The sequence below is a fragment of the Morchella sextelata genome (assembly GCF_020137385.1).
Source record: "Morchella sextelata strain SCLS chromosome Unknown scls_26, whole genome shotgun sequence".
Lineage (NCBI taxonomy): Eukaryota > Fungi > Ascomycota > Pezizomycetes > Pezizales > Morchellaceae > Morchella > Morchella sextelata.
The window spans coordinates 222156-243292 of NW_025408641.1; the positions used below are offsets into that span (position 1 = coordinate 222156).

At 46.4% G+C, this 21137-nt stretch overlaps 5 protein-coding genes across 5 annotated transcripts; 4 read left to right on the top strand and 1 right to left on the bottom strand.

The window, feature by feature from the left end:
* Window positions 1-414: 414 nt before the first annotated feature.
* Window positions 415-3521, top strand: H6S33_008322 (uncharacterized protein; the record flags this gene model as incomplete). The annotated part of the gene is made up of 4 exons (XM_044839952.1): window positions 415-1104; window positions 1156-2796; window positions 2852-3433; window positions 3507-3521. The coding sequence occupies 4 exons, from the start codon at window positions 415-417 to the stop codon at window positions 3519-3521; spliced, it is 2928 nt and encodes a 975-aa protein (XP_044687867.1).
* Window positions 3522-4116: 595 nt separating this feature from the next.
* On the top strand, window positions 4117-6089 carry H6S33_008323 (uncharacterized protein; the record flags this gene model as incomplete). The annotated part of the gene is made up of 6 exons (XM_044839953.1): window positions 4117-4199; window positions 4281-4374; window positions 4437-4520; window positions 4584-5522; window positions 5580-5717; window positions 5775-6089. 6 exons carry the CDS (start codon window positions 4117-4119, stop codon window positions 6087-6089), a joined length of 1653 nt encoding a protein of 550 aa, XP_044687868.1.
* A 2215-nt stretch (window positions 6090-8304) lies between these two features.
* Window positions 8305-11470, top strand: H6S33_008324 (uncharacterized protein; the record flags this gene model as incomplete). Its single annotated transcript, XM_044839954.1, has 7 exons — window positions 8305-8391; window positions 8464-8740; window positions 8800-9368; window positions 9429-9693; window positions 9743-9823; window positions 9886-10400; window positions 10469-11470. 7 exons carry the CDS (start codon window positions 8305-8307, stop codon window positions 11468-11470), a joined length of 2796 nt encoding a protein of 931 aa, XP_044687869.1.
* A 1477-nt stretch (window positions 11471-12947) lies between these two features.
* On the bottom strand, window positions 12948-14036 carry H6S33_008325 (uncharacterized protein; the record flags this gene model as incomplete). Its single annotated transcript, XM_044839955.1, has 8 exons — window positions 12948-12955; window positions 13055-13180; window positions 13370-13394; window positions 13483-13491; window positions 13548-13706; window positions 13764-13776; window positions 13873-13904; window positions 13968-14036. The coding sequence occupies 8 exons, from the start codon at window positions 14034-14036 to the stop codon at window positions 12948-12950; spliced, it is 441 nt and encodes a 146-aa protein (XP_044687870.1).
* Window positions 14037-18227: 4191 nt separating this feature from the next.
* H6S33_008326 (uncharacterized protein) lies at window positions 18228-20786 on the top strand (the record flags this gene model as incomplete). The annotated part of the gene is made up of 3 exons (XM_044839956.1): window positions 18228-19008; window positions 19082-20118; window positions 20178-20786. 3 exons carry the CDS (start codon window positions 18228-18230, stop codon window positions 20784-20786), a joined length of 2427 nt encoding a protein of 808 aa, XP_044687871.1.
* Window positions 20787-21137: the final 351 nt, after the last annotated feature.

Here is a 21137-nt window from a genome sequence, read left to right on the forward strand (position 1 = left end):
GCAAAACAAACCAAATTATCAGAAAGCGAGTGTATCGAGAGGCGGTCAAGCTTTTGTCATAATTGATATGTTTGTCTAACGAGCCTTCAAGACAAGAACAAGCTATACGTGGCTTGAAGAGCTTGATTGAGGCCACGAGCTACCTTGGCAATGGCCGAGTGACTGTGCCACACATGGCGCCCCTCACCAACCCCACCAGCCACGCCACAAACCATCTGGCTTCTTCACACATCACCCTTTTCAGGTAATCAATCGTATTGGATACCTTGGAACCCTACAGGTGTCCTCTGGAGTTGTTAGTATCATCATTGTAACCCCCCACCTCACGATACTCCTACCTTTCCCTTCATATTTTACCTACCCCGCGCTCCATTTCAATTATTTGTCTCTACGGGTCAAATTAATCGAGTAGATATGGCATCACCTCCCCCGAACCAAGGTCCCAGTGGCCCTTACTACGGAGACCCAAATCAACAATACCAATCTCAAGCACCACCGCCACCTCCTCAACAATACGGCCAGACGCCTGACCCATATGCGCAGCAGCAGCAACAATACGGACAACCCCAGGGATACCAACTCCCCCCAACCGGAGTTCCCACCCCGCCTCAGGGAGGTTCTGTTCCCCCACCACCCTCTGGTACAACAAGTGGCCATGGTGGGCGTGGTAGAAGGCGTGGTTATGCCGAAGAACAGTATGAGTTTGGCGCAGGAGCAAATTCCGCCGGCACTCCCAGCTCCCAGGGCGGAGTCATGGGAGCTGGAGCTGGGATGGGGGGGTATCCAGCGCATGATCAAACACCACAGTTGTTTTCCCCAATGGGAGGTCCCACGCCTTCTATGGGAGCACAGCCAAGTTACGGTATGCCTCAAGGTAATTCTGGAGTTGGCGCAGGAAATATTGCTGCTGGTGGGTATGAGCCACCTGGGGGAGCTCCGGGAATGGGAGGAGTAACACAGCAATTTGGACAGATGGGATTAGGACAAGGTGGTATTCAAAAGCCTGCGGCGCTCAACCATCTTTATACAGTTGACTTGATGCAACAGCCATTTAACGTCGCTGAATTGGAGTTTCCTCCTCCGGAGATCGTTCTACCTCCTAATGTATGGAATAGTTCTTATCCACACTTTCTCCCAGCTAATTATAAAATCTAGGCATCGTTGACACCTTCACCCCATGCCAATTGTCCTCCGCAATATATGCGCTCTACCTTAAACGCCGTCCCCACCACACACGGCTTGCTCAAAAAATCGAAACTCCCCTTTGCACTGATTATCCAGCCCTATACTTCTCTCCACGATGCCGAGGATCCGATCCCGCTGGTGTCTGATACGGTCATTTCTCGTTGTCGTCGCTGCAGATCTTACATCAACCCATATGCAACGTTCTTGGACCATGGGCATCGTTGGCGATGCAATATGTGCAATCTCACCAACGATGTTCCTCAAGCTTTTGATTGGGACCAGGCTGCACAAAAAAATCTGGATCGGTGGCAGCGGCCGGAGCTTAACTACAGTGTTGTAGAATTTATTGCCCCCCAGGAATACATGGTTCGACCACCGCAGCCCTTAGTCTATCTTTTCCTCCTCGATGTTAGCTACGGTGCAGTGCAATGTGGTCTCTTGGCAACTGCTGCTAGAACTATTCTCGAGAGTCTTGATAGGATTCCGAATGCAGATAAACGAACACGTCTAGGTTTCATTGCCGTGGATAGCTCATTGCATTACTTTTCAGTTCCTAGAGACAGTTCGGAGCCCAGCATGCTTGTTGTATCGGATTTGGAAGAACCGTTTTTGCCAATTCCTGGGGATCTGCTTGTGCCCTTGGCGGATTGTAGAGAGGGTATCGAGAGCTTGTTGGGCAAGCTGCAAGATATGTTTGTGAATACCCAGAATGGGACAAGCGCAATGGGAAGCGCGTTACAAGCCGGTCACAAGTTGATTTCAGCCATTGGCGGTAAAATCGTTGTCTTGACAGCATCTCTGCCAAATTTGGGAGCTGGAAAACTTGAGAGCAGAGAGGACAAGAAGCTTCTTGGAACAAGCAAAGAAAGTCAATTACTACAAACAGGCAACAGCTTCTATAAGTCATTTGCCGTGGAGTGCTCGAAGAACCAGGTTTCCGTCGATATGTTCCTCTTTTCAAACAGCTATCAGGATGTTGCTTCCTTGAGCAATCTGCCAAGATACACTGGTGGGCAAACCTGGTTCTACCCAGGATGGAATGCTTCTAGAAGCGAGGATGCCATCAAGTTTGCGAGAGAATTTTCAGATCATTTGTCGGCGGAGATTGCTCTCGAGGCTGTCATGAGAGTCCGGGCGACTACTGGTCTGCGAATGCAGACATTTTATGGAAACTTTTTCAACCGCTCCTCGGATCTTTGTGCATTTCCCGCTTTCCCCCGTGATCAAGGGTATGTAGTTGAGGTTGCTATTGACGAAACTCTTGGCAAGCAGTTTGTCTGCATGCAGACAGCCGTACTTCATACTACCTGCAACGGGGAGCGAAGGATCCGGGTCATGACCTTAGCTCTACCTACTACGCAGAACCTAGCGGATGTCTACGCCTCGGCGGACCAAGTAGCTATAACCACTTATTTCAGCCACAAAGCAGTAGAGAAGGCATTAAGCGGTGGATTGGAGCAAGCGAGAGATGCCCTTCAGGCAAAGTTGACAGAGCTCTTGATTACTTTCAAGAAGGAACTCACTTCTAGCCACGTTGGGGCCGCAACACCATTGTCGTTTCCTGCCAATTTGAGGGGACTCGTAGTCTTATTTCTGGGGTTGATGAAACATGTAGGTATTTTCTTGTATATGGCTCCTTTGAAGTTGGTTATTAATTTTCGATTAGGTCGGGCTTCGAAAATCTGCTCAAATCCCCTCAGACCTCCGTTCAGCCGCTCTTTGTCTCCTTTCAACGTTACCCGCCCCCCTCTTGATGCAGTATATTCACCCCAAATTTTACTCCCTTCATGACATGCCGGATAATTGTGGTCTCCCAGACTCTACGACTGGTGAAATCGTCCTTCCACCAGGGATGAATCTCTCCTCAGAACGTCTGGCTCCGTATGGCTGTTATTTGATTGATGACTCTCAGGTTCAATTCTTGTGGATCGGCCCTCAAGCCGTTCCCCAGCTGATTCAGGACGTGTTTGGCCTCCCCTCTGTCGAACATGTCAAGGTTGGCAAGACCTCTCTTCCCATACTAGAGGGGCCTGGGTCCGAATTCAACGAGCGTGTTAGAAATGTCATTGCAAAGAGCAGGGACCATAGCAAATCGAAGCATGTTGGGTCAATCACTGTTCCACATCTTTACGTCGTTCGTGGAGACGGAGAACCTGCCCTTAGACTGTGGGCTCAGACCATGTTGATTGAGGATAGAGCAGATCAAAGTGTTGGGTTAGGGCAATTCTTGTCACAAATGAGAGAAAAGGTATGGAATCCGCCCATCCGACTTAGTCTTTGATCATCCTATGTTAATTTCTGCTGCTGATGCAATGAGATAGGTCAATAATACGTAGGAATTAGTTGGATAAGTAATATCTTAGGCAGACGACATGAATATAAAGAAATGTCCTATGATTGAGTTCGTATCTTATTGCCGAGTTGTTTACTGGGGACTTGAGGCACACAAACAAAATTGGAGGGGGTATTTGTTTTGGGAGGGGAGGGGGTGGAAACGTTTTCGTGATTTGTGATGCTTTGGGGTGGTGGTCATGATCGTTATTCTGTTTGTTTTGTGTTTTATTTGCTTGGCGAGTATAATATTTGGAATAAAAGCCTATCGATGAAATATGTATCTACGTACATTGTACCGTTCCTGTTTTATGGAGATTGTTTAGTCATGCACCGCCACAGCCCCGCTAAAGCCACACAGCCTGCAGGGCCGCACCCCACCTCGATATTTTTTTGGGTGTCGTTAGTAAGGTAAACGCCAGCCAGCACCGGGAAGCATCAACTCTCTTCGAGCCGCATCCCTCCCCTCCCACTATCTCCCCGCTCTGAATAAAATCCGACGACATCTCATTGAATCTCGTGTACCGGTAAATTACCAGGAACCGATTATTTTGCCAACCTAGCTGCCCCTCACCTTGACATCCTCCTCCGCTCCTTAACATGGCTGGGCAGATGCAACTCGACATGAGCAATGCTCAAATGGTACGGGACGAGAATGGACGACCGTTCATCATTGTTCGAGAGTGAGTGTTGGATAGCTTTCCGTGGGAAAAGAAATGTACGAGGACTGGGAATTTGGGATTAATAAATCTTGTTTGTGATAGCCAGGGGAAGAAGAAACGACAACACGGAACGGAAGCTGTCAAGTCTCATATCTTGGCCGCAAAAACTGTAGCAAACATTGTCAAGTCTTCTTTGGTATGCGTTTAGATGATATTGAGTTAGGGAAGAGTGGTGGCTGATATGATACCTGGATTTAGGGACCAAGAGGACTCGACAAGATTTTAATATCCCCCGATGGCGACATCACTGTCACGAACGACGGTGCGACGATCTTGGGACAGGTATCTATCCCCCTATCATTGTGACTATCTTACACGCGTACTGATACGGAATTATGTTTATAGATGGAAATTGAAAACCACGTAGCCAAGCTTCTTGTTGAGCTGTCAAAATCTCAAGACGACGAGATAGGAGATGGTACAACTGGTGTCGTTGTTCTTGCCGGAGCTCTCTTAGAGGCCGCGAGTGATTTGATCGATAAGGGCATCCATCCCATAAGGATCGCAGACGGTTTTGACCAGGCTTGTGACGTTGCCGTGGCTCACCTTGATAAAATTTCGGACGTGGTAGAGTTCTCAAAGGACAATATGGACAATTTGTTGAGAGCTGCAAAGACATCTCTTGGCTCCAAGATCGTTTCTAAGGCCCATGACAAATTCACTAAGATTGCCGTTGATGCGGTTCTTTCTGTTGCAGACTTGGACCGTAAGGATGTTGATTTTGAGCTAATCAAAGTTGATGGTAAAGTTGGTGGCTCTCTTGAAGACTCGATGCTGGTAAAGGGCGTTATTATCGATAAGGACATGTCACATCCTCAGATGCCTAGGGTCATTCATGACGCAAAACTTGCTATCCTGACTTGCGCGTTTGAGCCCCCAAAGCCTAAGACTAAGCATAAGCTCGATATCACCTCCGTCGATGAGTTCAAGCGTCTTCAGGCCTATGAGAAAAGCAAGTTTGAGGAAATGATCAAGCAGATTAAGGATACCGGCGCGAACCTAGTTATATGTCAGTGGGGATTTGATGATGAGGCCAATCATTTGTTGCTTCAGAATAAGTTACCCGCTGTTCGATGGGTTGGTGGACCAGAGATTGAGCTGATCGCCATTGCAACAAACGCTCGGATTGTTCCACGATTCGAAGATCTGACAGCGGAGAAGCTTGGAAAAGCTGGGTTAGTTAGGGAGTTGTCATTTGGAACTACTAGGGATCGGATGTTGGTCATTGAGGACTGTGCTAATACACGGGCTGTTACCGTCTTTGTCCGAGGAAGTAACAAAATGGTGAGCACAAAAATAAGTTGGTTATTCATTAAGTAGGCACTGATGTATTATCCCCAGATCATCGATGAGGCCAAGCGTGCTCTACACGATGCTCTTTGTGTCGTCCGGAACTTGGTTCGTGATAACCGTGTCGTTTATGGCGGAGGTGCTGCGGAAATCTCTTGTTCGCTGGCGGTCGCTGAAGAGGCCGATAAGGTATACAGGTGTCCTTCTCATTCATATAAATGAAGTGCTAAAATCAACGGTTTTTAGACTCCCGGATTGGAACAGTATGCTATCCGCGCTTTTGCTCAAGCCCTTGATGCCATTCCTATGGCACTCGCCGAGAATTCTGGTTTATCTCCCATTGAAACTTTGGCCTACGTCAAGTCTCGCCAGGCTCGCGAGAACAACTCAAAGTTGGGAGTGGATTGCATGCAGAGTGGAAGTAACGACATGAAGGAACACTTTGTCATCGATCCCTTGATTGGAAAGCGTCAACAGCTTCTGTTAGCCACTCAACTTTGCAGAATGGTCCTAAAGGTGAACAATGTTATCATCTCAGGCAGCGGCGAGGATGAGTTTTAAAGAGGGTTTATATGGATTTGGAAAATAACCGCCCGTGAAGCAAATTTGTGGGACCAAATATCTTTTCATCAGGATAGCTAGATAAAAATGGCTAAAATGAAAATGTTATAGATGGATCCCCAAACAATTTAATTCTCAATACCCCTCATATTAAATTTAGCTACGGTGTATCAGCTTAATTTGCGTCGAATTCTCTGAATAATAAAGTGACATGCATATGTACATACATGATTTGGTTTAATTTTGGTACTAGCATGCGCACCCTGTTCTGCAGCACCCGAATATCATGATATTCAGCCCAATCTTGTAATATTGAGAAAAATATACGATATTGCTTCTAGTTCCAGCTACCACGAAATGCAATATTTTCCAATTTGTTGCTGTATGCCTAATATTGATGTAAAAAAAATATTCGGCTCCAACCTGAATTTTGAACTGACATTTTTATACAGCATTAGAAGTAGCTCAATCTACCACATCCACATCCACATCCACATCCACAAATATACGAGATCGAAAATTCACATATTTGGTTATATTTCAGTTTTGCAGAACGGAGCGTAAGTTATTTTGGAAAGTACGTATTGTTAGTGTCATAGAATCCGTTTTAATCTCATATTACTTAAGTATGTGTATAATATTTAGTGACTTCATGTACATACATGTACTTATTTCTGAGAGGTATATACATGTATATTGCGTTTACATACAATTGAAGTGGGGAGGATTCGATACGTGTACGATCAGTGTGTAAACTTCAAAAGCTGCTCAAGAAATCCGCAAGTGACAGATGCAACTCCTGTTTCATGAACAATATTTAGCACACCGGTTAGAGCCAGTACTTTGTGTGGCTCCGATCTAAAATCTACTCTCGCATATATACATGTATCTAATGACTCTTGCTACGTACTATATCAACAGTGTTAGTGCTATTTTTTGTTTTTGTTGCTTCTTCCAAGTGCAGGTTTTAGCCCCCTCTGCCGGTTTGTTACGCGCGTATATACGCTACAGTACTGTATATTTAAGTTACACGCCAGTTACCACTCGTGTTAATATCATAATATCTAAATATACTTCCGATTTCACCTCCACCTTAAATTTAGAATTATATCTGTACATATACTAGTCAAAATATATAAGTTCAGAGAAATTGTTCGTTTGATGACGCCTAGACTTAAGTGATAGCTAATGATATATCTGAATATTAATATTGAATACCATTATCTAAATTGGTACGACCACAATTATCACCGGCCGCGGGTCTAGGGGTCCTCCGTTAAAATACGGAGACAAAGCGGCATATATATTCTCGTAATCCGTACTGATGCAGTATTAGTTCTACCCCCATTTCTGGTACTGTATACACATATAACTCCAGAAACCGTGGTCTTCCGGCTGGGATGTTGGGGACGTTGGGGACGAGCACGCTCTTGGCACCAGATTCGTCTTTAATGTAGTTAAAGCTAAAAGATATATCCCCCCTATTCCCTACCAGAAGGGCGGCCCGTCACTATATGCACCCTACACCTATGGAAGGGCTAGATCCCTAAGGCTTATTGGGCTATATACTCACGACTAGAATGAAGTCAACTTAGTTTATAGTTTAACTACCAGTATATGGACACTGAAACTAGATATACTCGCCAAAAAATAAAGTCTGTGGATGAATTAAGTACCTGGCCTAATGGTTGCGTTGCAACGGTACTTAGTTCATCCACAGACTTTATTTTTTGGCGAGTAGACCCTCTGGTTCATAGAACCTCACTCGGCCCGATCATCTAGTTGTCACCGGCAGAATCTTCAGCTAGGAACTTTGGTCCCGTATATCATATATGATGCGGCTTCGGGACATACATACATAGGTAATTAGAATGTCGAATATTATATTGATAATGGTCTCCGCAAGAATTATCGAGTGAGTGGCTGTGCGCCAAGCTAGATACTCACCTTGATAGATTATTTTCTAAACAAGAACTGGGTACCAGGTACGAACTTCTCTATGATTGTAAACGAGCCCCTACACGATATACACGCTATCAGTATCATTAAATTAGCAAGAGGTACGAATTCTCCATTATATATAACCCTAACCCTGGCGTGACATACCACATGCGCCATGGAATGTGATGCAACCGTCAACGCGAAACCCCGACCTATCTTTATTCTCAACTCACTCAAATTCGCAACTTTAAACATACGCGTCCCGCCACTCAAAATGGCAGACCAGGCAGAGATAACACGCCATTCTCACCCGCTCAGTAGAATTGTTATATGTTGCACATCGGTTCCTCCGGATGCTCGTGTGAGTACAAATTTCATATCCGAACTCCTGTTTCTTACCCCCGGGGCCAAAGCTGATAGCATGTGTCTATAGCAAATACTAGCCAAGAAAGCGCAGGATATGGGGGCGCGACATGTCCTTGATCTTACTTCGGATGTAACTCATTTGGTGTGCGAGGACATCACCACGCCGAAATACAGATATGTTGCGAAGATGCGGACAGATGTGAAGGTAATGATGGTGGGATGGGTGGACTCCATGTACGATGTTTGGATCGATGGTGAAGACATAAACCCCCGCGGTTTTGAGGAAAAATTCCAGCTTCCTATTCTTTATAAATTATCGATATCTGTCACCGGTATTTTGGATTGTGAGTAATGGACCGCTGGGGACGATGCACCCCGGAGCAGATGCTGATAATTACTCTAGTGGCCGATCGAAAGAAAATTGAAGATCTGGTCAGCGGCCACGGAGCTTCCTACCACCCCGATCTAACGAGGCATGTGACCCACCTTATCGCCGCAGCTCCTACGGGGAAGAAATACGAATTCGCCATGAATAATAATATTAGCGTTGTAACAGTGGAATGGCTTCATGAGAGTTTAGAGAGAGGCATGGCTCTGGAGGAATCATGCTATGATCCACGTTTGCCCAAAGAGAAATTGGGTGCAGGGGCTAAGCCAGCACCCCGGACCACTGTAACTGCAGAGTCACTTCCTGAAGCCAGTAGCAAGCGGAAGATCCGGAAAAGAGCTGGTGACTTGCTAGGGAGTCAGAGTCAGGGAATTTGGGGGGATATCTTGGGACAGGCATCTAATCCGAAGCCAAAAAAAAGAGACGAATGGGAGGAAAATTCGCACGCAGATAGTGCAAAGAAATCGCCCAAAGACATGCCAGAAAGAGTTAAAGACTCCGAAAAACTACCCACTCGTGTGTCCGCTAACGCAGGGCTCATGGCGCAATGTAGTTTCTACATTTATGGGTTTAATAAAAAACGGGTTTGTTGAATTCTACATCCAAGTCCTCCACATCAAAGCTCCCGTACTTATGTTTTACAGGCTGGGATTGTGCATAGTATTCTGCTCTCCTACGATGCGAATATAGTTTCTTCAACTCAAGCACTCAACTGTTTACAGGGTACATCTCGATTATTTGTCGTGGTTCCAGCTACCATGCGCAAACGTGACTGTCCTGATTTCTCTAGCATTGAAAATGTTTTGATTGTCACGGATTGGTGGCTTGAGGCTTGTATGCACAAATCAACACTCCTTGAGCCGTCCGATGGCTTTACATATTCACCATTTGAAGAATTTCCTTTAGAAGGTATACCCGATTAATGGTATTTGCAGATGTGGTCTAACATTGGTAATAGGATTTAAAGGAATGCAAATCTGCTTGACACAATTTACAGGAGTCGAGTTACTACATATGAGAAACCTAATAACTCTACTAGGTTAGCTCGAATCTCAAATCCGGTGCTTTCGGGTTACTCGCTGACTTGGAAAAACTCCACAGGGGCTTCTTTTCATGATATTCTAACAAAGAAAAGAGACCTACTCGTCACAAGTTTACCGGCTAGAGGGGATAAGTTTGACTTCGCAATTCAAAATGATATACCTGTAGTGACGACCGAGTGGTTCCGGCAATGTCTAAAGGAGTGCAAAGAAGTACCATTCACAGATTTTCTCATTTTGGGAAAGAAACGAAAATCAAGAGAACCAGAGGATATAGAAGGCAAAGAAGGGCCAGTGGTAGATGGTCAATTTTCGGGAAATAACAAGAGACCACGGTTTTTGGGAAAGGATTTTCAGGACGGGGGGAAGCTTCTGGGTGAGAACTTGCAGTCTTTCGGAGACAGGCTAAGGGGGAAGAAGCCAGTCGAAACGAATGCAGCTGATTTGGGGGGAAAGACTTCGGACCCATTACCCGGCGATAGCGGTACCATCAACTACATAGAGAATCAACAAATGCCATGTGAAGACAACGGTGTTTTGGACAAATGCTTTATTTATATAAGCAAAAATTTGAAGGTAATCCCCTTCCCTGCAAACCATTCAGGAATAATCGGCTTAAAAGATTAAAAAAAAAAAAACTATAGGCTCGCAGTGTCGAATTGAGTTCAGTTGCGAGATCTCTTGGTGCCGCTATCGTAGATTCCATTCACCCAGATACCTCCATCACACACATGATACATTCGTCGAAGACCCCTCGGGATACAACCAAGGACTTTAAAGTGGCAAACGCAACTCCTGGTTGCCACATTGTCTCACCAGACTGGTTGTATAAATGCCAAAAGTCTGGAAAGAGGGTTGATGAAAAAGCCTATCCTCCCATCATCGCGCCGAGTAAAGGTTTGGAAATGGACTTTTCAAAAGGAAGTTCGAGCAGTTTATCACCGGTGCCCTCGGTGGAAATACATTCACCAATAAAACCAGCCTTCGAGGTAAAGCAAGATGAACCTGTTGTAGATGATACCGAGGATGGACAAGGTTTTCAAGATGACTTCGAAAATCTTAATGAAATTAACCACAACATAGCCAGAGATCCAACACCACCGACGCAACTGTCGACATCCTTCCCAGTGCCACAAATCAGTGCGTTAAACATAGTAACAAAGCCTTCCTCGAGTGACAATCAAGACACACCCGACCCCGCAAGTGGAAAATCCAGCGGCGGTATCAGTGACATCCTAGGGAAACTCGGCAAAGGCGAAATTACAAACGCAATTGAACGCAAACGACCACGCGGAAAACTCCAGGGGAGAGCCACCTCAAACCTATCATTCTATAACAATCCTTCCCGAGCATCTTCAGTCGAAAGTCACGCTGAACCGGTAGTGTCTGAAGCTAAAAATACTCAAGTCAACCTGCACGATCTAAGCAGCACTAGACGCCCCCCAGACCAGACGACCCCGGCGCCCAGTCAGGCTATCAGATATGAAGATCCGGAAGCTGAGAAGGAGAGAAAAAATGTGCGGGCAAAGCTCAGTGGCGATGCGGTTGGACCAGACACACCAAAGAACCAGAGATCGGTAATGAAGAGAGTTAAGACGGCGGTAGATGTAGAGGGTAGCGTACGGAGAGGGAGGAGGGCTAGGTAATTATGGCTACGGATGACATGTATAAGTGTTTTTTTGGCGTTGGTGTGTTTTTTCTCTCATACTATGGAGAGTAGGTTCGTTCCTTTGCTGGACTATTTTATGAGTAAATAATTGTATTGATTAGTTTGGTGGATTTATTGCTATGTACCTTATTAAAGCACATATCATATATACACCGTGTAGCATTTGTACGATAGTATAGTTACATGTATTTTTTTCTGCAAACTGCAATAGTCTCATTTTCAATATTAACTTCACATATGTGTAAAGTAGTTGGGAGCTAAGCCAGTAGAGTGATGCCATCAAGGCAAATATCACCAGTCCCTTCTTTATTTCTTCCGTCACCTTCCCGGCCCTCGGTTTCGGATATCTCTGTCGATATGAGCGCCTGCATATAGATGCGTGATTTTATTCTCCGGAGTTGACATCCCCGGAGCCTCCGGCGCAAACCTAACATCGTTCTGCGCGGATTTAATAAGCCGAGGCAAGTAGGACAGTAATCAAGATGACGAGTGATGGTTTGTGAGTACGGCTTTGCCGATTTCCGTTTTAACCGTTCCCATGACTGAGGTTAACGTTAAATGTTATGTTGATATTTCATGCAGTGTGGGGTGAGCATGTAATGGTGGGGTATCAGCCTGGGCCTCGGCTTTAAAGCTGAGATGAATCGTCTCGCAAAGATTTGTTGCAAGAGATCAGTATGTTATAGCACTAATACATACATAGGCGAATTGGAATTATAGAAAATTACGGCAACGTGGGGTGTTTGTATCTTCTAACAAGTACTTATTTACGTTCATGGATTATCACTCGCTCTGGTCTCTCTGTGCGTTACCCAAAACAAAAGCTCTCGATCTAGGTTTTGAAAATTAGTTAAGTTTCCTGATCCTGAAGTCTCAAGCATTTATGATAAACGATATTCTGGCCCATTTAGGGAGTCAGCCCAGTTAGGGGGTGTAGTTAATGGCAACTTACCGTATGATTATAGAAAGCCCTGCAGCTAGCGCTCCCATCCTTCCCCATGCAATTTCTGATCGTGTCACGCAATAGGTACTAGCACGGATGGAAGATATTCTGGCCGCTTAACGAATGAACTAAGAAGGCGGCGTCTAGACGGGTTACATTTACGGTCCATTTTTATAAAGCATTCTGACCGGATGAATCAACTAGGCCAAAAAAGTACCAATCATTCAAGTTCTGTAAGGTTTACTCTGTCATAAGATCCTCTTTCGAGTAGCATTGTGAGCTGCACTTTATATATATTTATGAGTTCCTTGGCCAGTTTTCCACGGTTTTTGTAAATATTGTTGACTAAAGGGTTCTGGGTAGATCATATAACACCTAAGTATCTCTCCCCTAAGACTATTGCCTTTCTCTCTTCTCTATACCAATCGTTAGCCTCTGCGTAGAACGTAATTGAGAAATAAACACCGGTATAGAAATTCTGAGAACCAGCGCTCCTTGATGTCTGTATGGCCTAGGCACCTACAGTATATTAGCGCCTACTACCTTCTTTTTTTTCTCGACCCCCCCCCCCCCCCCCCAGATTCACCTTTCGTAGGGCTTTTCTCTTTATCTCCTCACCTTTTGTATTCCCCCATATTTTGGTTTCGCAGCCGGTAACGTGATGTGATGGAATCGATTGATTTCTTTCCTGGTTCCCCTCATTGGGCTCTGCTCCTTTGAATTCTGCTCTTGCCACCATTTCGTCTACTGTCGCACGTTAGTTTTGGCCTTTTAGACCTTTGCTCTAGGATTGAATCAATCCCCTCGTGTCAGCTTTCAGGTGCCCTTCACCAGCAGCAGCGTGGATTTGACTCCGTTTACTGGTATTAAACATGAACCAGATCGCCGTAGAGATTTATCTTCGCCACTGGAGTGTGCTTGAGTAAACTTCACCTTCACGATCAAGGGTTTTCATGTCCTAAACGACAATGTATACCTGCTGGTGATTAACATAACCAACCGATCCGCAGAATGAGGAATGGTTTGACTGATTTTACATGCCATACCCTTGGTTTCTGACATGAAGAGATCGACTTAGGTTAGATCTTCGGTATTATGCAGCTCAAGATACCCCCTTGAGGTTCAATGCGGGAATCCTTGTGATGCAGAAGGACACCAGGGGTTCTAGAAGCTGTTCATAACTTCGAACAGGGTTGATGGGGCGCTTTTGGTTTAGGATTACTGCACCCGAGCGAGGGTTAGCCGTGGTTCGGCTTATGGCAGGGAACTCCTGGATAATCAGCTCTGGATCTGCGTGCTCGGTCGAGGAGGGCTAGATTGGTCATACTACGGGAGATGCGCTGAATAACATCTGGTATCAGCTTTTGCAGGTTCACTAATTTGCAAGGTCTGCAACGAGAACACTCAAGCTGAAAGCAGCAGATTGAGTACTATACGTATATGGTAATTTCTTCTTGTTGTTTTTCTCCTGTATTACAAGGGTATTTCAAGGGTTAGGCGAGTGGGGCCAATATCATAGGAGGAGGCTTACGGTTCCTGGTCGCCATGTTAAATGATAGTGGTACCGATGGGAACATTGGGGATTGTTGCTACGATTCATATGGCTTCCTGAGCTTCAAACCCGCCCTAGGTGTACCAAAAATCATACTCTAGGCTTCTTATCCCAAGAATTATATATCCGCCCATGGTCACTACTCCAGTACGTACGGGGCCTTGAAACACCATCCACCGCGGTGAAAGTTTCAAAACCAGACTACTTTCCGAGTGACAAAATATGACCCAACTGCCCTCCCACAAGGATTTTCCACGCCAACCCGAACTCCGTCAATCTCCCTCCAAAGCCTGCTATTTGTTATCTCCCCGGCCATCCTACATGTATTTAGGGCACAGGCTGCCCAGGATAGCCTGACAAACCGCACACGGACCTTTCCTGATCCGCATTTCATCCCATACCATCTCAGGATTTGTGTTTTGTTCGTTTGTACTTTACGCGCGGAATAAAAGCCTAGACCACAAGACGGACCAAGCTTTCTGTATCCTGGTAGCCCTGAGGGATGATGTCAAGACTACTCTAAACGGACAGGTTATACCCTCAATTCGGCCATGATGCGCTGTTCTATTTCCGACGTCTTGCACACTGCGGACGTAGGTACGTACTAGTATCTTCCTGACGTTTTTGAACTGGGCCATTATTGCATACACCCAAAATCATGAGCTTGGCGTATTTTTGTATGGCATGCAATATCAGTCGCGTCCACAAACGTCAGGAAAATACGAGTACATAGAAGATCTGAGGCCCCGACATACATACCGCCGAGATACTTTACCAATGGATACTCACGATCGCCGTAGCCAAAGATTCAGTGTGAGGATCCGAGATTCCGAATGACACCGTTATCTTTGGCTTTAGTTAATCCTCTACTGGCTTCCACACGGGTGCCATTGGTAGCTCTTCTTTGAGGTGATGTAAGGGACTATTTTGCATGTCTTATGCCGTGTAGTACATTCATTCGACGACAATAAACACAACACGAGTTGCGGTCTTGGGATTTGATTCTATCTCGTATTTTGAAAGGGCTGTGCAGTGCAGCAAACAATACCTACCTCTATACCCTCACATTATGTGTTATTATCATTGTTATTATTGTTCGTATTCGATATCACCTAACCCCTTCCTTTGAATTACATAGCATGCCACAGGCGCTGCATTCCCATTACGAGTCAGGCTTTGAGAAGGTTTGATCGTAGAAACATCACCTCCTCCAATAAACTCTATTACAACCCATATTTCCCAATGCAAGGCTCGTCGTAACCGAGGCTGCCCCCCACCGCCGCGCCTCAATCGATTGACCTACCAGAACACTAACCTCCCACAAACTCGGCTTCGGATACCCTGGCGGACGCCATGATCGGGGTCGGGGTACGTACAGGTCTACAGCCGCGAGCGCGGGGGAACATCCGCGAGCTTTTGTGTCAGCGAAGATGAGTGCATATATTAAAATATGGTTGTATCTACACAGCATGTATGTAAGCTGGTAGAGTGATCATACTCTTACAGATATACTCTACCTAGAGTATATGCTGTGCGCCTTGTAGAGTAAGTGGAAGAGGAAACTGGCTTGGGTTACGCGCGTTTATTGTTTCTTGGGTCAACTTGGATAAAGTTACCACCACTGCCACACTTCTCCGCATTATTGTATTGTCTACGACTTGCATAAAGGGAAGGTAGATAAGTACCCACATACGTTGTAGTGGTGCATACATATATTGATTGTCCCAAGCGCTGGTGGAATGTTTATCCAACATCTCACTCAGTCCCTAGATATCGATAGGTACTTTACTTTAGGGCAAGTACAAAGATATGAAACTTTAGCGAGTGATCTTTTAGGCTTTTGGGGGGGGCACGGGAGTACCTAAAAAAAGAAGCAACCGAGTGCTAGAGTAGCAGTTAAGCCACACGGGTGTGTGGTAGGTAGACTGGTAGTGATGATGGTGTGTGGGGCTTCCGTCGGTAAGGGCGAGGGCTTTCACTTGGCAGGGTTGTCCTTAACCAATACGGAATGGGGCGTGTGTGGAACCAGAGATCCACAAAGATTTGTGGGTTTGACAAGCCCAGGGGTGCCGGGGTCCATTCACAGGGTCTGTCTTGTCTGTAGTTCTGTAACTACTCTATGTGCAGCAGCAGAAACAGAGAAACGGTGTATTACCGATGTTTTTAACTGTATCTTCAAGTTGTGCCTTTTTTTTTCCTCGCGAAGAGAGATGGAAATAGGTCTATGGAGTTTTCTGGAAGTAAATCGCGTCATGAAGCGAAGGCGAAACCTTAACTACCGATAGGGTAGCGAAAAATTTGTCAACGGTCTTGTTTCTTGGCAAAACTTGACTCTCCACAACGCACGTTGTGTCGCCGTTGTCTTGTCATTTCGGTGATAATTTCCTTGTTTACTGAAATTGTTAACCTCCGGACCAGTTGACTCGGTGTCTCTGTCCCGATTAAAGCCCGCTCTACCGATGTTGTGTTGCAGCAAATGAAAAATGAAAAAAAATTCAAGGAACCGCTTGCTCAACAACAAATGGAAGGGACGACCAGCACATCTTGACGGGGAAGTGTCATATCTTGCAGAGTGGATCGAATCGCTTCCTGGCCGGGAATAAAAAAGTGTGCTGGGAGCATCATAACAGGGCACATGAGGATTCGAACCCCAGATGTGGCAGCATTGAATGTGGCTGCGGGTGGTGCAGAACACAAATTCATGCAGCACAAGAACAGATGTTATGGAACGGACTTCCTTATTTTTTTTTTCCTGATGTCATGCGCGCACACGGGGATGCATCCGGGAACCAGGGACAGCCGTGCTCTACTGCTGGAAAGGCCTCCGCCGACCAAAGAGGGTAGGAAGGTAGGATTCCAAATCTGCTGGCGGGTTAATAATGTTTTTTGTCATCTGGATGAGATGATCATGAAAGCGCTCGGCGCGTGGAGTGAGATAAGAAGGCAGTAAGGTTTGAAATGGCACCCGCCCAGCGCCTCCAAATGGAAAAGGAAAGGCATTATAATTTTAAACCCTTTTCTGTTCGTTTGTGGGGGGAGAAAGAAAAAAAAAAAGATGAGTGACAGGATGTGTTGCGGTGGTGGCCGTTGAGTTGAACGTGAAAGTGGGCAGGCCAGAGCATTATTCGAAAGGTTTATGTGCCCAATCCAGCTCTTATCCTCATATATATGCAGGAAGCTGGTGGTTAACGTAACTGCCATGTTCCCTACAATAACATTGCAATGCGTCTCTTCGTCATGGCCTTGCCGTAGATACCGGCTTGATGAATCAACAGTTTGCCAGCATCAAGCCTGATCCCTCATCGCAGGTGTCTAAATAATAATAAAAACCGCAGGCCTATGACAGTCCGGGTTGTGGAGCATAAATACTCTAGATGATGGGTTTCGGAGAGGTTAATGGCTACATGTAGGATGAAGGGACGAGCGAGAAAGACATTCCCGGCCGCCTTGCCTTACCAACCACCATCTAACCCTGTAGGATAGGGCCTGTCAGGGCTCATCATGGCTGGCACACAGGGAATCCTGATTTTTGGCTACTAGTAGGAAAATAAAGACATGGACAAGCAACTACGTTGTCTTGCCTCTCATCCCCAGTACTCGGACTGTTTACTTCCACATAGTTCACGATACGCCCATTCAATTTTCAATCTCTCTCACTCACTCACTTGCTGCATTCACCCGTCTCTGTACCCACTTACCACATACCTTGCCTTACTTAACATCTGCTGCAATTCTAGGCGGACCTTTTTGATATTATATTAAAGAATCCCTCACACTTACTCCCCCACACTTCGCAGGGAAAGACAAAAAAGGCCGAATCGGTTCACATTGAGACACCTCCGGCCAGCATTATTGTCGTGCCTTCTTGTGCCTGTGCCGACGAGGATTATTAAGTGGCAGTAAGCTTGCCCTTTCCGCCGCATTCATAGGACACTGTCACGGTGTTTGCATATATCCATATTCAGATATCCCAATCCTCATAATACATATTACCTCCACCGCCCCCCACCTCCCTCCCCTCATCTCTTCTTAAAATTCGTCCCATTCTCCCGCCGTTGAAGTTGTTCATACCGTTACCTCAATCATCTACAATACCTTCGTTATATTTGTTTCTGTGGACGCTGGCATATTCCACAAAATATCACCCACCCACCCCGATACCTATTTATATACCATACTATACAACTTGATAGACACCATATCATTCCCTATCTGATAGACGATCCGTTTACCGACATGATGACATCTACAGTTATTAACGCTGCCCAGAACCCCCCCGCAGTTACAAATACCGGTTCCACCGCACATCCGGGCCGGCGCAACACCCGAGCTTCTGCCTCTGCCTCAAATACTACCTGCAGTTCCCGTAGAGCTTCCCGACGAAGAAGCCACGCTCAGCTTCCCACAGAAAGCTCATCATCATCGTCGTCGTCCTCACAGCAATTCTACAACTCGGCAGAGTCGATTGCTAGACGGATACAGAGGACGCCCTCGGCCGTCGCAAAGCGACTGTTTGCTCACGCCGTTTCAACCACGTCTTCGTTTTCAAGCCGAAAGTCCCAGGAGCCTTCACAGTCCTCAAATTCCAAAATGCGAGTTTCGAGAGCGATGGGCGGTGGAATGTCTGGCATTCCTGCCCACCGTACAAGTTCACATTCCCGGCATCTCTCGTTGCCGCAGCCACTACGCAGCAGCAACAGCAGCAGCAACTGCAGCACCAGGACGACGGGGCATCTCTCGCCGGCATGGACAAGTAATAGCAATAACTCGCACGACTGCGGGTCGGGGGGAATGCTGACATCAGAAAAGCCGCAGGCTGCGACGAGTGGAGGAGCGGTTACGATGACGATCCAGCTTGCCGAACCGATGTTGTTCTTGCAGGGGTTCGACCAGAGTGATCACTCGAATAGGACGCCGGCGATGCTGCGGGGATGTCTGGTTTTGAGAGTAACGAAGCCGACGAAGATCAAGGTTATCAGTTTAACGTTCCAGGGAAAGGCAACGACCGAGTGGCCAGAAGGTAATTATCACAGAAACCCTAGATTCCGTAATAATGACGGTGGAGAGTTAGCTGACATTCTGGAAAATTCTAGGCATCCCGCCAAAGAAGTCGGAGTATCGGGAAGAGAAGGAAATTATGAAACATACATGGCCGTTCTTCAATGCTCAGTTCGCAACTGCCGAGATCGGACATTGTGCGGATTCTTGCCGTCTCTACAAGAGCTCTAGTGATAGCACTTCGTCTCTTACCTCCGCCATTGGACACTTGGCACGCTCTGCGTCTCCCCTTGGCATTACGCCTGCCATGGCTGGATCTGCATCAGAACGCCGCCTATCACTGCAGCTCTCCCAGTCACGAAGCTTCAGCAAAGGCGAATCACCAAACAGCGTCACGGTGGCGCAACGTGGCTACCGAGTCTTCCAACCGGGCGATTACATTTACAACTTCGAGCTGCCGCTGGAGAGTTGTCTACCGGAAACGATCGATGTGGATATGGGGTCTGTGAAGTATGAGTTGGAGGGGGTTATCGAGCGGCCTGGAGCTTTCCGACCAAACTTGGTGGGAAGGAAGGATGTTACGCTGATTAGATGTCCGGCGGAGTCGAGCTTGGAATGTTCGGAGCCCATTGCAATCAGTCGCACGTGGGAGGACCAGCTTCATTACGACATCGTCATCTCGGGGAAGTCGTTCCCGCTAGGCTCAAAAATCCCCATCGCGTTTAAGTTGACGCCGCTTGCGAAAGTACGGTGCCACCGAATCAAGATATTCATCACTGAGAATATCGAATATTCTTGCAAGAATAAGAAGGTGCATCGACTGGATCCGACGAAGAAGGTCCAGTTGTATGAGAAGAGGGCCGATGGCCCGGCATCATCGGCATTTACAGGATCGTCTGCCAGGGTGATTGCTGGTGGCGGGTTTGACCCAAGCCAAACCGCCGGAGAGGGTCAGAATATCGATTCTGGGAATGGGTCAGACAGCTTGCTTGGTGATTTGAATGGAGAGAATAATATTGGACCCACTGAGATGGAATTTTCAATCCAGCTTCCTGGCTGCAATGCGAAGGAGAAGGACCGGATACATTTTGATACTACGTATCAAAATATCCAGGTCCATCATTGGATCAAGGTAGGATCCTATTTCCCTGTCTTGGTGCCTTGTTTCCCAAACTAACATGGACTGTATAGATCGTGATGCGTCTTAGCAAGACAGATCCCAACGATCCCACGAAGCGCCGCCACTTCGAAATTTCTATCGATTCTCCATTCCATATTCTTTCCTGTCGCGCAGCTGGAGCAAATACCGACCTTCCGGCCTATGACAGCAACAATTCTGGACAGGCTACTGGTGGCACCTGTTCCTGCCCACCCCTTAGCCGTCGCAACTCGCCCCGTGATGCAACCCCTACTGTCTCTTCATCAAGGAGCTCAAGTTCGACATTGGTTGGATCTGTAAACGACAGCCCGCCGGCTTTTGACCCTAACAGCGGCGCATCAAGGCCAATGCATCTCATTAGAGTGCCTTCATATCAACCACCCCCATTCGATCACGATGTTGCTCCGCCACCACTTGTCACACCTCCGCCGCAGTACGATTCTGTGGTTTCGAACGGAGGGCTTGCGGATTACTTCCAAAGACTTGCAGATGAAACGGCTGGCGAGGTTTCGGATGAGGAAGATGAGAGTGGACAGGCTACGCAGAGGAGACTATTGCCCCCTTTGACACCCGGAGGGAGAATTGCGAGGAGTATGGATGAAAGGAGAAGCTGGATGCCGATTGGCCTTCCAGGGCACTAGGGGGTAGTTTTTTCTTCTTTTTTATTTGTTAAAATCTACGGGATTGGATTTTTTGTTTGTTTGTTTGGATAGGAGATGATGATTTTACGAGCTTTTCTTTTGGGTTTTAGGTGTTCTTTTCTGCATTTTCCTTACTATTGCCCAGATGGGTCTGCAGTCCTTACGGACTTTTTCATTTGTCTACTTGTGGTTTATATAAATCGGTTCGGTTTTACGGTACGGTTGGAATGGGCTTAAAAATTGGGTCACTGGCTTGGGGATGAATTTGTTACGTTGGGGTCATGCCAACTTGGCTATGGATTTTTTTACCCTTGGTTGCTGCTTTCTTTTGTTGTTTTATCCGATTATCTG